At 43.2% G+C, this 16,832-nt stretch overlaps 1 protein-coding gene across 2 annotated transcripts in view; it reads left to right on the plus strand.

Annotated features, from left to right (window-relative positions):
* The window catches only part of LOC115226099 (ion channel TACAN), a 51,483-nt gene extending 45,980 nt beyond the window's left edge, over positions 1 to 5,503 (plus strand). For both annotated transcript variants that reach the window (XM_029797083.2, XM_036514905.1), the window contains exons 11-13: positions 1,862 to 1,926; positions 2,824 to 2,892; positions 4,576 to 5,503. In XM_029797083.2, the coding sequence (XP_029652943.1) occupies positions 1,862 to 1,926; positions 2,824 to 2,892; positions 4,576 to 5,049 (608 nt within the window). In that variant the 3' untranslated portion in view covers positions 5,050 to 5,503. The remainder of the gene's footprint in view (positions 1 to 1,861; positions 1,927 to 2,823; positions 2,893 to 4,575) is intronic.
* The last annotated feature ends 11,329 nt before the right edge of the window (positions 5,504 to 16,832 follow it).

The raw sequence follows: 16,832 nt of genomic DNA on the forward strand, positions 1-16,832 counted from the left end.
GTGCCTTGTGCTGTTTGCCCTATTTCTTTACATTCTGAGTTCAAATTCCACTTTGATCTACTTGTTGGGTAGACTTAATTCTTCATTTTTGTTTAACGCAGTGGTGTACTCAACCGGGGTTCATATAACAAAATACTAAATTCGGGATCCAGCAGCAATTTAAGGGCCCCCTGAAAAAATATGCTTTTAATATATGTATTGGTTATGTATTGCAAGAAACAGCTGGGTTTCTTTCTCCAACATTTTCCATAGTTCAACCTACACAAGTTGATGTGTGAGAAACAAAATAGGAATTTTGAAAGAAGTTTCTATAAAACTAGATTTAAACATTGAATGTCTATGAAGGTCCACCAGAATGAAATAGTAATCAAAAGGGTCCATAGATAAGGAATAGAGAACCCCTGCTTTAGATGTATGTATTGGTTATGTATTGCAAGAAATAGCTGGGTTTCTTTCTCTAACATTTTCCATAGTTCAACCTACACAAGTTAATGTGTGTAAAACAAAATAGGAATTTTGAAAGAAGTTTCTATAAAACTAGTTTTTAAACATCGAATGGCTATGAGGGGTCCACCTGAATAAAATAGTAATCGAAGGGGTCCATTGATAAGAAATGGTTGAGACCCCTCGTTTTTTCCCTGTTGCCTGAATCTTGGTTGCTTTTAGCTGGGTTCACTCTGTTGCAATTACTAGGTTCGTGGGGCAAGTTGGTAAGTAGATGTTGGATGACCCAGCAAAGGAACCCTAGGTTACTTAGTGGCACACTTTCTGTTTATTTAACTTTTATCTCTTACTTGTTTCACTCATTCGGCTGCGACCAAGCTGGGGCACTGCCTTGAAGAATTATCAGTTAAACATATCTACCCCAGAATTTATAAGTCTTGTGCTTATTCTATCAGTGTCTTTTGGTGAACTGCTAAGTTATGGGGCATAAACACATTAACACTGGTTGTCAAGCAACGGTGGGGACAAACAGACACAAAGACACAAACATACACACACACACACACACATGCGTGATATGGGCTTCTTTCAGTTTCCATCTACCAAATCCACTCACAAGACTTTGGCTGGCTCAAGGCTATAGAAGACACTTGCCCAAGGTGCCACACAGTGGAACTGAACACAGAACCATGTGATTGGAAAGCAAGCTTCTTACCACACACCCACGCCTGCGCCTTTTTAATTATAAAAATATGGTAGGATATTTTTTACATATCGAAAGGCTATGAGTGCCCATCTGAGTAAAATAGGATACCGAGAGGTCCATAGGGTAAAAAATTTGGGGTCCCATTGCTATAAATGTCCCCTATTTGACAATGTCATCATGGACATACATGGCGCAGGAGTGGTTGTGTGGTAAGTAGCTTGCTAACCAGCCATATGGTTCCGGGTTCAGTCCCACTGCGTGGCATCTTGGGCAAGTGTCTTCTGCTATAGCCCCGGGCTGACCAATGCTTTGTGAGTGGATTTGGTAGACGGAAACTGAAACAAGCCTGTCGTATATATGTATATATATGTATGTGTGTGTTTGTGTATCTGTGTTTGTCCCCCTAGCATTGCTTGACAACCGATGTGGGTGTGTTTATGTCCCCGTTACTTAGCGGTTCGGCAAAAAAGACCGATAGAATAAGTACTGGGCTTACAAAGAATAAGTCCCAGGGTCGATTTGCTTGACTAAAGGCGGTGCTCCAGCATGGCCGCAGTCAAATGACTGAAACCTGTAAAAGAGTATACAAGTCGGGGTGGTTGGACATGGCTGAAACTATTTTGATCAGGGGCCACTTAAATTACAACATCAACAACACAAACCACCCTAACTAATCCCCTTAATTTTGTCCTTGTTTGTTGTCTATTTCAGAGGGTTTCATGTCTTGGATGTGGAAAGGGTTGGCATTCCTCCTGCCTCTATTGTTTTTTGGTTATGTAAGTATTTTCTCTCACTCTTTAATCTTAATCTCACCTAAGTGGGTAATACTGGTATAATCCCCTGTGCTGGTGCCACGTGAAAGCACCCGCGCAGTGCCACATAAAAGCACCTGTGTTGGTGCCATGTAAGATTGCCTATGCTGTCTCATGTAAAAGCCCGTGTTGGTGCCACATCAAATTACCCATGCTGTGCCATGTAAAAGTGCCCATGCAGTACCACAAAGAGCATCCATGCAGTGCCACATAAAATCCCCCGTGCAGTGCCATGTAAAATCCCTCAAGCAGTGCCACATAAAATCCCCCAAGCAGTGCCATGTAAAAGCACCCATGCTGGTGCCACATAAAATCCCCCATGCAGTGCCACATAAAATCCCCCAAGCAGTGCCACTTAAAATCCCCCAAGCAGTGCCATGTAAAAGCACCCACGCTGGTGCCACATAAAATCCCCCAAGCAGTGCCACATAAAATCCCCCAAGCAGTACCATGTAAAAGCACCCATGCTGGTGCCACATAAAATCCCTCGTGCAGTGCCACATAAATTCCCCCAAGCAGTGCCACATAAAATCCCCCAAGCAGTGCCATGTAAAAGCACCCATGCTTGTGCCACATAAAATCCCCCGTGCAGTGCCACATAAAAGCTCCGAGGCCACTGTCACATAAGAGCACCCATGTCGCTGTCATGTAGATGTGTCCATGCTGGTGTCATGTAAAAAGCACCCAGTACACTCTGTGGAGTGGTTGTCATTAAGAAAGGGCTTCCAGCCTTGGAAACCCTGCTAAAAGCAGACAACGGAGCCTGACAATAGAGTCTTCTTGGCCAGCTCCTGTCAAACCGTCCAACCCATGCCAGCATGGAGAACAGATGATGATGATGATTTCTTTTTTCTACTTCAGATATTCCAAATTTACAATGCCTATGTATTGTGGACCCTCACATATGATCCTCGGTGTACAGAGTGGCAGGTAGGTTATTTGAGCCATTGTCCACTTTTTACCCTTTACGTCCAGACTACTTTTCTTTTTACTCTTCATATAATAAGAAAAAAATTTTCTTTTCTTAATATTCAACCAAGCTGAGGTCTTACCTCCACATTTAGCTGGTCATGTGTGTGTGTGTGGTGTGTGTGTGTGTATGCACCTGTGTGCATGTATGTGTGTCCACCTGTGTAAATGTGTTCACCTCTGTGTGTGTGAGTGGATACAGGCATCCAGCAACAGGACCTCCGTAATACCATGATGGACCGTGAAGTCTGGCGTAGCATGGTAAATTCCATTGTCTCGACCACGGTCAAACAATGATGAATGATGTGAGTGTCCACCTTTGTATGCGAATGGCCACCTCTGTGTGTGTTTGTTTACCTCCATGTGTGTTTGTCCATGTGTGTGTGTCCACGTGTGTGTGTCCACCTGTGTGTGTGTGCGTGTCTACCTGTGTGTGTTTGTGTGTCCATCTGTGTATGTATGTTTGTGTCCACCTGTGTGTGTTTGTGTGTCCATCTGTGTATGTGTCCACCTGTGTGTCCATCTGTGTATGTATGTTTGTGTCCACCTGTGTGTGTTTGTGTCCATCTGTGTATGTGCGTTTGTGTCCGCCTGTGTATGTATGTTTGTGTCCACCTGTGTGGGTTTGTGTGTCCATCTGTGTATGTTTGTGTCCACCTGTGTGTGTTTGTGTGTCCATCTGTTTATGTGCGTTTGTGTCCACCTGTGTGTGACCACTTGTGTGTATGTGTGTCCACCTGTGTCTATGTCCATGTCAACCTTTGTGTGTGACCACTTGTGTGTATGTGTGTCCACCTGTGTCTATGTCCATGTCAACCTTTGTGTGTGACCACTTGTGTGTATGTGTGTCCACCTGTGTCTGTCCATGTCAACCTTTGTGTGTGACCACTTGTGTGTATGTGTGTCCACCTGTGTCTATGTCCATGTCAACCTTTGTGTGTGACCATTTGTGTGTATGTGTGTCCACCTGTGTCTATGTCCATGTCAACCTTTGTGTGTGACCATTTGTGTGTATATGTGTCCACCTGTGTCTATGTCCATGTCAACCTTTGTGTGTGACCACTTGTGTGTATGTGTGTCCACCTGTGTCTATGTCCATGTCAACCTTTGTGTGTGACCACTTGTGTGTATGTGTGTCCACCTGTGTCTGTCCATGTCAACCTTTGTGTGACCACTTGTGTGTATGTGTGTCCACCTGTGTCTATGTCCATGTCAACCTTTGTGTGTCCACCTGTGTCTATGTCCATGTCAACCTTTGTGTGTGACCACTTGTGTGTATGTGTGTCCACCTGTGTCTATGTCCATGTCAACCTTTGTGTGTGACCACTTGTGTGTATATGTGTCCACCTGTGTCTATGTCTATGTCAACCTTTGTGTGACCACTTGTGTGTATGTGTGTCCACCTGTGCCTATGTCCATGTCAACCTTTGTGTGTGACTATTTGTGTGTATGTGTGTCCACCTGTGTCTATGTCCATGTCAACCTTTGTGTGTGACCATTTGTGTGTATGTGTGTCCACCTGTGTCTATGTCCATGTCAACCTTTGTGTGTGTGTCCACCTACTATTGTCTGACCCTTTCATTTATAACTAAACACACCACCACCACCACAATCATTAATCCCCTCTCCCCCTCTCTTCCTCAGGTGACTGCCCTGAGTGCGATTACCTTCGGCCTGGCCGCAGGCAACACACTGACCACCCTGGTTGTCATTCGGGATAAACTCAGCAAAGACGGCTTCACCCTGCGCAACTTCCGTCACAAGTACCGCTACAACACTACGGCCGGCGGTCAACCTGCGCAGGCGTCCTCTTCGCCGTCGACCTCGAAGAAAACACAGAAGACCACTACCACCGCTACGGCTGCCACCTCTTCGACCACTTCTGTCCCTCCTTCTACTACTTCTACTACTACTACTACTACTCCTGCTGCAAGCACTACCACTGTTGATGCGACTACTACTACTACAACTACTACTCCTATTCCTACTGCTACCCCCACACCTGCTGATATTACTACCACCACCACCACTACTACTACATCTACTACTGCTTCGACCACTACGGCCACTACTCGGCCTTCATCGTCACAAGAACAGGAGACATGCGAAGTGAAGTGAAGTGACGTGATGTGAAGGCCTTGATGCATATCTCCCTACTTTTTTTCTTCTCGAACAACAACAGTAACAACAATAACATCAGCAGCAGCAGCAGCAGCATCGACAAACAGTAACAGCAATAATGATGACGACGACGACAATGACAACAACACTGTTTGACGGTTTTGTCCGTCAATCGAGTGAAGATCTCCACCGCGACCATCACCACAGACACCATCGCTACAACGATCACAGACAATATCGACAACAACATCCCCAATGAACAATAGCATCCAAAAATTGCAGGGAACAACAAGACGGTGACCACCACCACCAAGAAGAACTGTGTCAATAATCAAACAAGAAATATAATATAAATAAAAATTTTAAAAAAAATATACAGAAATAGCTCAGAAAAGATTGTCAACAAAATTATATGTAAATAACAATCAGAACTCCCCCCCGACAACCCTGGTTCATCTCGTTATTATTATTATTATTAGTAGTAGTTTTATTAATTATTATTATTAAGGCAGCAAGCTGGCGGAGTCGTTAACACGCTGGGGGAAACGCTAAGTGGTAATTTGCCCATCGCTACGTTCTGAGTTCAAATTCCTCCGAGGCCAACTTTGCCTTTCGTTCCTTTCAGGGGCCGATAAATTAAGTACCAGTGAAACACTGGGGTCGATGTAATCGACTGGTCCCTTCCCCTCAAAATTTCAGGCCTTTTGCCTTTAGTAGAAAGGATTATAACTATTCTTGTTATAATTTTTATTATTATTATTGAGTGAGAGAGCAGTGTACACCATCAAAGTGACACTGGGGTAAAATATATGAAGCCCAGTGTACCTACTCATCATGACTACCCGTCTGATAAGGGTACACCAGGCATATGCATCACGACCAAATGTGCGCGACATGGTGATCTCATATCAAGATAAACAGCACATGACCTTGCTGGTGGGGCCCAGTTAGAAATTTCTCCTGGTTGAGGAACCCATCCTGCTCAAAAGGTCCCTGAATAAGGATTGTTTAAGGATGTTGAACGAACCACCCATGTTTCCAAAGGTGAATTATTCAAACCCCAAAGAATCCCTCTCAACACATGGCTATGATGCTCCCCAACTACTTCCGCTCATGATCAGAGATGCACATATCGTCAGCCACTAAGGGACATGCTCAACTGGTTAAGGTCAAACAACTGACAAGCAAATCTGTGGTATTGAGCAGAATATTTGCTGTAGCCCATCTTTTATACCAAGACAAAACAATGTACATGATAACACTTCCAGTCAGTTAAGATCAGAAGCCATGAGAGCCACTGCCTGGAACTGCATCAGGGCATTAGCAAATCTGTGGTATTGAGCAGAATATTTGCTGTAGCCCATCTTTTATACCAAGACAAAACAATGTACATAACACTTCCAATCAGTTCAGATCAGAAGCCATGAGAGCCACTGCCTGGTACTGCATCAGGGCATTTATTATTATTATTATTATTATTAAGGTGGCGAGCTGGCAGAATCGTTAGCACGCTGGGCAAAATACTTAGTGGCATTTTGTCTGTCTTCACATTCCGAGTTCAAGTTCCGCCGGGGTGACTTTGCCTTTTATCCTTTTGGGGTTGAGAAATTAAGTACCAGTGAAATACTGGGGTCAATGTAATCACCTTATTGCCTCCCACCAAATTTGAGGCCTTGTGCCTCCAGTAGAAAGGATTATTATTATTATTATTAAGGTGGCAAGCTAGCAGAATCGTTAGCATGCTGGACGAAATGCCAGGTTAGGTTCTGAGTTCAATTTCTGCCAAGGTCAACTTTGCCTTTCAACCTTTCAGGGTTGATAAAATAAGTACCAGTTGATCACTGGGGTTGCTCTAATCGACTTAACCCCTTCCCCAAAATTACTGCCTTTGTGGCAAAATTTGAAACCACCGGCATTATCATTATTATTATTATTATTATTATTATTATTATTATTATTTTATTATTATGAAGGTGGTGATGGCTCAGCAAAATCAATAATGACTCGCACTGACCCAAATATCTGGCACGTCCCTTTTCTTAGGCTGGACTCAAAATCATGCTAGGGTCGACTTTGTTTCACATCATTCCTTGTCTGGAGATAGGTAACAGGTAATACGGATGCAGCGAGCTGGTAGAAATGTTAGCACGTCGGGCGAAACGCTTAGCGGTATTTCGTCTGTCTTTACGTTCTGAGTTCAAATTCCGCCGAGGTCGGTTTTGCCTTTCATCCTTTCGGGGTCGATAAATTAAGTACCAGTTACACATTGGGGTCGATGTAATCGACTTAATCCATTTGTCTGTCCTTGTTTGTCCCCTCTGTGTTTAGCCCCTTGTGGGTAGTAAAGAAATAGGTATTTCGTCTATCTTTACATTCTGAGTTCAAATTTCACCGAGGTCGACTTTACCTTTCATCCTTTTGGGGTTGATAAATTAAGTACCAGTTACGCATTGGGGTCGATGTAATCGACATAATCCGTTTGTCTGTCCTTGTTTGTCCCCCTCTGTGTTTAGCCCCTTGTGGGTAGTAAAGAAATAGGTATTTCATCTGCCGTTACATTCTGAGTTCAAATTTCACCGAGGTCGACTTTGCCTTTCATCCTTTTGGGGTTGATAAATTAAGTACCAGTTGCGCACTGGAGTTGATGTAATCGACTTAATCCGTTTGTCTGTCCTTGTTTGTTCCCTCTGTGTTTAGCCCCTTGTGGGCAGTAAAGAAATAGGTAATACGGATGCAGTCGTTAATGACAGCCTTTCACAGCCGTCTCCAAATGTCCAGCCTTGTGAAGCTTGTGTCAGAAACTGTTATTGTTCAATGGTAGAATCGGTAGAGCAACAGACAAAACTGCTGTTGTGGTACTCTGTTGTGTTCCCTTTATATTCTGGGTCCTTAACTCCATCCGTTTCAGTCTTCTAATGTTGATTAAGTATTAGGGGTTTACTCTTTTACATGTTTCAGTTGTTTGACTGTGGTCATGCTGGAGCACCGCCTTTAGTCGAGCAACTCAACCCTGGGACTTATTCTTTGTAATCCTAGTACTTATTCTATCAATCTCTTTCGCCGAACCGCTAAGTGACGGGGACGTAAACACACCAGCATCGGTTGTCAAGTGATGTTGGGGGAACAAACACAGAAACATACACACACGCACACATACATATATATATATATACATATATACATATATATACGGTGGGCTTCTTTCAGTTTCTGTCTACCAAATCCACTCACAAGGCTTTAGTCTGCCCGAGGCTATAGTAGAAGACACTTGCCCAAGGTGTCACGCAGTGGGACTGAACCCAGAACCATGTGGTTGGTAAGCAAGCTACTTACCACACAGCCACTCCTACGCCTATTACTCATATTTCATGTATTACTTCTCAAAAAATACTTTTACTTTTGTGCCTCTGTGGGTAATTATTATTATTATTTATTATTATTATTATTATTATTATTATTTTATTATTATTATTATTATTATTATTATTATTATCATTATTATTATTGAGAGAACAGTGGATGCCATCAAAGTGACACTGGGGTAAAATATACGAAGCCCAATATACCCATCATGACTACCCGTCTGATAAGGGTACACCAGGCACATGCATCACAATGTGCGCGACATGGTGATCTCATATCAAGATAAACAACACATGACCTTGCAGGAGGGGCCTAGTTAGAATTTTCTTCTGGTCGAGTAGCCCATTCTGCTCAAAAGGTCCCTGAATAAGGGTTGTTTAAGGAAGTTGAACGAAACCCCCATGTTTCCAGAGGTGAATTATTCAAACCCCAACGTTGACTTTTTGTCTGTCTTTATGTTCTGAGTTCAAATTCTGCTGCGGTCAACTTTGCCTTTCATCCTTCAGGGGTTGATAAATTAAGTACCAGTCAAGTACTGGGGGTCGATGTGATCAATTTACTCCCTCCCCACAAATTTCAAGCCCTGTACCTATAATAGAAAGCATCATTATTATTGTTATTGTTATTATTATTATTATTATTATTAGTGGTGGTGGTGGTCAGTTGGCTGAATTGTTAGCATGCTGGGCAAAATGCTTAGCAGCCTTTCATTAGTCTTCTTGTTCTGAGTTCAAATGCTGCCAGGGTTGATAAAATATCAGTTTAGAAATGGGGTCGATATAATCAACTTAGCCTGCCCCACATCATTGTTGACTTTCTGCCAAAATTTGAAATCATCATTGTCATCATCATCATCATTATTATGATCATTATTATTATTATTATTATTATTATTATTGAGTGAGAGAGCAGTTCATGCCATCAAAGTGACACTGGGGTACAAATATACAAAGCCCAGTATACCCATCATGACTACCCTGTCTGATAAGGATACACCAGGCACATGCATCACAACCATATGTGCGCGACATGGTGATCTCAAAAGGTCCCCCGAATAAGGGTTGTTTAAGGATGATGTTCCTTGAGTCAAATTATCCAAACCCCAAAGAATCCCTCTCAACACATGGCTATGATGCTCCCCCACTACTTCAGCTCGTGATCAGAGATGCACATATCGTCAGCCACTAAGGGACATGCTCAACTGGTTAAGGTCAAACAACTGACAAGCAAATCTGTGGTATTGATCAGAATATTTGCTGTAGCCCATCTTTTATACCAAGACAAAACAATGTACATGATAACACTTCCAATCAGTTAAGATCAGAAGCCACGAGAGCCACTGCCTGGTACTGCATCAGGACATATCATTATTATTATTATTATTATCATCATCAAAGGCAGTAACTGGTCAAAACCAGAACAAAGGACCAAAGTATTTTCAGTATTTAGTAACACCCCTTGACTATTTTTGTTCTGAGGTCAAATTCTATTAAGAACAAATTTACCTTTTTTGTCTCCCTCCAGGTTCAATGAAGCAAGTACCAGTAATGTACTGGTTTTGATTAAATTGACTTTTTTATTTTCCCATAAATTTGTGGCCTTGGGCCTCTTTTAGAAATCATTATTAAAAAAAATAAAACAAAGAATTATTATTATTATTATTATTGAGTGAGAGAGCAGTGCATGCCATCAAAGTGACACTGGGGCACAAATATACAAAGCCCAATATACCCCATCATGGCTACCCCGTCTGATAAGGGTACACCAGGCACATGTATCACAACCACATATGCACAACATGATCTTGTATCAAGATAAGCAGTGCATGACCTTGCAAATGGGGCCCAGTTAGAACTTTCTTCAGGTTGAGTAGCCCATTCCACTCAAAAGGTCCCTGAATAAGGATTAAGGATGTTGAATGAACCACCCATGTTTCCAAAGGTGAGTTATCCAAACCTCTAAGAATTCCTTTATTATTGAGTGAGCGAGCAGTGCATACCATCAAAGTGACACTGGGGTACCAATATATGAAGCCCAATATACCCATCATGACTACCCTGTCTGAAAAAGGTTCACTAGACACATGCATCACAACCGTGTGTACTCAACATGGTGATCTCATATCAAGATAAACAGCACATGACCTTGCAGGTGGGGCCCAGTTTGAATTTTCCTCAGGTCAAGTAGCCAATCCCACTCCAAAGGTCCCCGAATAAGGATGTTGAACAAAATACCCCTGTTTCCAGAGGTGACCAGATCTGTTACTATGCCATACTGCAAACAGACAGAAGGGAAAGGAGCCATGGTGGAGTTGCTGTATACATCCGAGATGACCTCACACCCCAGGTCTTAATGACATACTCAAATTCGGTATGTGACACTTTAATTGTATACATAAGACAACATAATATAGTCATATGAAATACATATTGCCCACCTGATGCCCCAAATCACACAGGCAAGTTTGAAGATTGCTTCACAAGAATTAAAGAAATCCTCATGAATCTGGAACACCACGTGACCATATTTCTTATGGGTGATTTCAACTTCCCCAACGTCAAATGGCCCGAAGGTCTCCTACTCTCAGGAATGAATCATTGCAAGCAAGTACAGGTGGAGTCCCTGCTCAACCTCACCAATGCCTTATTCATGGAGCAAGTTGTACGCAAACCAACTAGGGCGAATAACATTCTGGATCTCTGCTTCACGAACAATATAGACATCATTCATGATGTGAAAGTGACACCGACATTAGTTTCGGATCACAACATAATAGACCAAAAGGGTACGGGCGTCGCTATATATATACTTATGTATATGTAAAAAAATACAAACTGGGACAAGAACGCAAAACATTTAGAAGACGATATAAAAAACACGGACAGGACATTCGAAGCCTTCAATCTTCAGTCAAGAACCAGATCATCCTCGCAATTTTGGCTGATTAATCTTGAGATTGTTCCGATCTGGCTAGCCCCAAAGGAAAATCTAAGCCAAGCGCATTAGATTCCTTGGAAGAAAGCCTCGAATGTAGACAAAACAAGGACGGAAAACAGATGATGTTATATATCAGCCAAAATTGTGAGGATGATCCGGTTCTTGACTGAAGATTGAAGGCTTCGAATGTCCTGTCCGTGTTTTTTGTATCGTCTTCTAAATGTTTTGCGTTCTTGTCCCAGTTTGTATTTTTTTACATCTACATATATATATAGCGGCGCCTGTACCCATTTGGTCTTATATGTAAGTACATATTTCTTTAAACTTGGTACGACTCTATAACACTGTCTCTCTCTCCCCCCTCTCCTACATTTCTCTGCCTTTCACACTTTGCTCTCCACTTTGATCTGTCTCTTTCTCTCTTTTCTCCTCCTCCCTGTTCCCCTTTCCTCTCTCTTCTCCTCACACGTGACTAACTGACCGATTGCCGGCCTTTTGTGCTTAGCAATCGTCACGGCAACACACATTTTTTATCTCCCTGCCCTAAGGCATTTTTCCAACACGCCAGTTCAAAGTTTGCTCGTCCTGTCGAAAGACGCCTGTGTGTAACGTCCTGTTTTTGTTATTATTATTATCATTATTGTTTTTACGTATTTTTGTATTCTTATTCGTGTAACATCGTCTGTTTTCCTGTCCTTGTTTTGTATACATTCGAGGCTTTCTTCCAAGGAATCTAATGCGCTTGGCTTAGATTTTCCTTTGGGGCTGGCCAGATCGGAGCAATCTCAAGATTAATCAGCCGAAATTGCGAGGATGATCCGGTTCTTGATTGAAGGCTTCGAATGTCCCGTCCGTGTTTTTTATATCGTCTTCTAAATGTTTTGTGTTCTTGTCCCAGTTTGTATTTTTTTACATACGACATAATAGAGCTGTCTATGTTTGGGCCAAAAGTAACCAGAGACATACAGCCTAAAGGAAGCACCTGAAATCTCTCCAATCTGAACTTCCACAAAGCAGATTGGAAATTGATCCAAAAAGAGATCCTCAGAGAGGACTGGCCGGAATGTCTCTGCACACCAGACATTGACATGAAGCTAGAATGTTTCATGTCTTCTGTGCAAGCCGTATGCCAGAAATATGTCCCAGAGCACAAGCCAAAACAAATAGGAGCAAGATTCCAAGAGACATGAAGATCCTCATGAGACGACGGATGAAGGTTGCAAATCGACTCAACCAACATCCCAAAAGTAGCGAAACGTCCCGCCTAAAAACAACAATGATGGAGATCGAAAAAAGGCTGCAAAAATCCTATGTGAGGGAGAAAGCAGACAAAGAAGCCTGGGTTATAAAAAAACATTAAATCAAACCCAAAGGCCTTCTTTCATTACGCGAAAGAAACAGTCTCAGTACACTACAAGATAGGACCCCTCCTCCAAAAGGATGGCTCCCTCACAGACAGTCCAACTAAGATCAGTGAGATGCTGAATGACCAGTTCAAAAGTATATTTACCACCCCGTTGGAACACAGACAAGTGAAAGAACCAGTGGACTTCTTTGCCGCCTCACCTATAACCAGTGAGGCGGTTACAATGGAATACATTGACATTAGCGAAGAAGATGTCCTACTAGCCATAGATGAAGTGGACACAAACTCAACTGCTGGTCCAGATGGTTTCCCAGCAATCCTCCTCAAAGCGCGTAAGCATGCCCTGGCCAACCCCCTCAAGATTCTCTTCCAGAGCTTTCTTACAAATGGCAAACTGCCAAGCAAGCTGAAGGAGGGAATAATATACCCAATACATAAAGGGGGAAGTAGAGCAGGTGCCAAAAACTATAGGCCTATCTCTCTGACTTCACACATCAGCAAAGTCATGGAACGGATAGTCAGAAAGAAACTAATCGCATTCCTTGAGGAAAATAACTTGCTGAGTGATACCTAGCATGGTTTTTGACCAGGTAGGAGCTGCCTGACCCAGCTCTTACAACATTATGACTGGGTGTTGAGGCAGTTACTCAACAAATCAAATGTGGACGTAATCTACCTTGATTTTGCAAAAGCTTTTGACAAGGTGGATCAAGGTATGATATGCCACAAACTGCGTGACCTCGGCATAGCTGGAAAACTTGGAGTGTGGTTACATGACTTCCTGAAAGATAGGAGTCAGGCAGTAGTGGTTAATGGAGCCACCTCTATAAACACACAAATAGTGAGTGGTGTTCCACAGGGTACTGTCTTGGGACCACTGCTTTTTATAGTGGCCCTCTCAGATATGCCCTCAAATGCCCGGATAGCCACTCTGGTAAGCTATGCAGACGATACGAAAGTCTCGCAGAAAATACAGAACCCCAGCGATGTTGCACACCTGCAGCAGGAGTTGGACTCAATCTACAGATGGGCTGAGAATAACAATATGCAGTTTAATGCTGAAAAATTCCAGGCCCTGCGCTACCAGCATAAAAAAAATGAATATTAAACTTACAGGATACACCGGTCCACAGGGAATTTCAATCCCAGAGCCTAAGTCTGTGAGGGACCTGGGTATCGACATGAGTGAGGATACCTCTTTCCAAGTGCACATTACCAGGATGGCGACAAAGTTCAGACGACTGGCTGGGTGGATCCCAAGAACATTCAGAACCAGAGATAAGGAAACCATGATGGTCTTCTGGTGGACATTCATCCTCAGCCGCCTGGATGACTGCTTACAGCTATGGTCACCCACCAGTGTGAAATTAACAGCGGACCTTGAAGCAATGCAGAGAAGATTCACAAAGAAGATCGTCTCTTTGCAACAGCTCAGCTACTGGGAAAGGTTGAAACAACTAAGACTCTACTCCCTGGAGAGAAGACGGGAGAGGTATGCAGTAATATATGTCTGGAAGATCCTGGAAGGAATTGTGCCAAATTTTGACATTGTAAGCTACACCAATGCCAGAACGGGACGACACTGCATAGTGCCAAAGATCCCAGTAATGCCATCACGCTTCAGGACCAGCTTCTGCAACAGCCTGGGTTTCAAGGGCCCACAGCTTTTTAATATTCTCCCAAAGAGTCTGAGGAACTTGCACAAAGTAGATGTAGCGGTTTTTAAATCAAAGCTGGACATCTTCCTGTCAAGAGTCCCAGATGAACCTACCTCACGGCAAGAGGTGCAAATGAGAGTAGCAATATCAAACTTCTTTCTTCACCAAATGCCACATATTGGAGGAGGCTCTTCATAATAACAGTGTAGCACAAAACGGCGGTGCTCCAGCATGGCCACAGCTCTGAGCTGAAACAGGAAGAAAAAAAAACATTATATATATATATATATATATATATACACACAACACACATATATATACACACACACACACACACATATATATACACAACATACATATATATATATACACAACATACATATATATATATATATATGACACTCTACTGCAGACTACCTCATTGGCGAACTCTACTGCAGACTACCTCATTGGCGAACGACAGAGACCTTATCTTTGTGGCTGGTGACTTCAATGGTCACGTTGGACGACATGCTGGGGGCTTCCATGGTGTACATGGAGGCTATGGCTATGGCTCCCGCAACGAGGAGGGAACCAGGCTGCTGGAGTTCTGCGATGCAAATAATCTTATGATTTGCAACACTAACTTCAGGAAACCTACCAGCCACCTAGTCACTTACCGATCGGGCCAACATACCAGCCAAATTGACTACATCCTTACAAGGCAAAGGGAGAGATGGCTGCTTATAAATGCCAAAACCTTCCCAGGTGAAGAATGTACCCCACAACATAGACTGGTAGTTAGTGACTTTAGGATCAGGACTAGGAGGACAACCAGAAGACGACAAATATGGAGAAGAAGGATCTGGAAGCTTAAAGATCCTGCAAATGGACAGAGATTTAGGGACATATTACTTGAAGCCTCTGACGAAGTAGAAGGGGATAGAGCATCACAGGGGGTAGAAGACAGCTGGACGTTTCTAAGGGACAACCTGCTGAGAGCCACTGACCAGATCTGTGGCTGGTGCAAAGTCCCCTCTCGACCTAGAATAACGTGGTGGTGGAACAATATTGTAGACAGGGCTATTAGAGAAAAGAGACAGGCTTGGAAGGTCTGGAAAAAGGGGGGTAGCAGGGAATTGTATCAGACTGCCAAAAGAGAAGCTAGGAGACAGGTTTATTTAGCCAGAGGGGAAGCAGATAAGAAAAAATTTGCCAATGTTCTGCGCCGTGAGGACCAAAGACTGGAGGTGTTTCGTGTTGCAAGACAGTGTTTGAGAGAGAATCGTGATGTGGTAGGAGAGAAGTGTGTTCGCATGGAAGATGGTTCACTTGCGCTAAATGAGGATGCGAAGAGAGAGGTTTGGAGATGCCACTATGAAAGGTTGCTGAATGAAGAAAATGAATGGGATAAAGAGAGTCTGCCGAATGTTGACCCAACAGAGGGACCAGCTATCCGAGTTGATAGTTCTGTGGTAGCTAAGGCAATTAGAAGCATGAAGACAGGGAAAGCCCCAGGCCCATCAGGAATCACTGCAGAGATGCTCAAAATGTCTGGTAGTGTCGGCTATAGCCTAGTCACCCATATAGTTAATCAGGTGATACACAAAGGGGTCATACCCAATGACTGGTGTAGCAGTATAATAGTCAACTGCTACAAAGGTAAAGGTGATGCCCTAGATACAAATAACTACAGAGGTATCAAGCTGTTGGACCAGGTGATGAAGGTTACGGAGAGGGTCATAGCCCAACTAATTAGAGAGAGAGTTAGTTTAGATGAGATGCAGTTTGGGTTTGTGCCAGGGAAAAGTACTACTGATGCTATATTCCTGGTAAGGCAGCTACAGGAGAAATACCTAGCCAAAGATAAGCCCCTGTACCTGGCTTTTGTTGACATGGAGAAAGCCTTCGACAGGGTCCCCCGATCCCTTATCTGGTGGGCAATGAGAAAACTAGGGATAGATGAATGGTTAGTGAGAGCTGTGCGGGCCATGTATAGGGACGCCGCTAGTAGGGTGAGGGTTGGAAATGAGTACAGTGAAGAATTCCGGGTAGAGGTAGGGGTCCACCAAGGCTCAGTACTCAGCCCCCTCCTATTTATCATAGTCCTCCAGGCAATAACGGAGGAATTCAAGACAGGATGCCCTTGGGAGCTCCTCTATGCTGATGACCTTGCTCTAATTGCTGAGTCGCTATCAGAACTGGAGGAGAAGTTTCAGGTGTGGAAACAAGGATTAGAATCGAAGGGCCTCAGAGTCAATCTAGCTAAAACCAAAGTCGTAATCAGTAGGAAGGTAGACAAATCACAAACACCTTCAGGTAGATGGCCCTGCTCGATCTGTAGAAAAGGTGTAGGTAGAAACTCTATAAGATGCACCAAGTGTAAGCTATGGACACATAAGAGATGCAGCAATGTCAAAGGAAGGCTAACTAGGAAGATGGTTTTTGTATGTGGCAGATGCTCAGGAACAATAAAC

The sequence above is a fragment of the Octopus sinensis genome, linkage group LG29 (genome assembly GCF_006345805.1).
Source record: "Octopus sinensis linkage group LG29, ASM634580v1, whole genome shotgun sequence".
Lineage (NCBI taxonomy): Eukaryota > Metazoa > Mollusca > Cephalopoda > Octopoda > Octopodidae > Octopus > Octopus sinensis.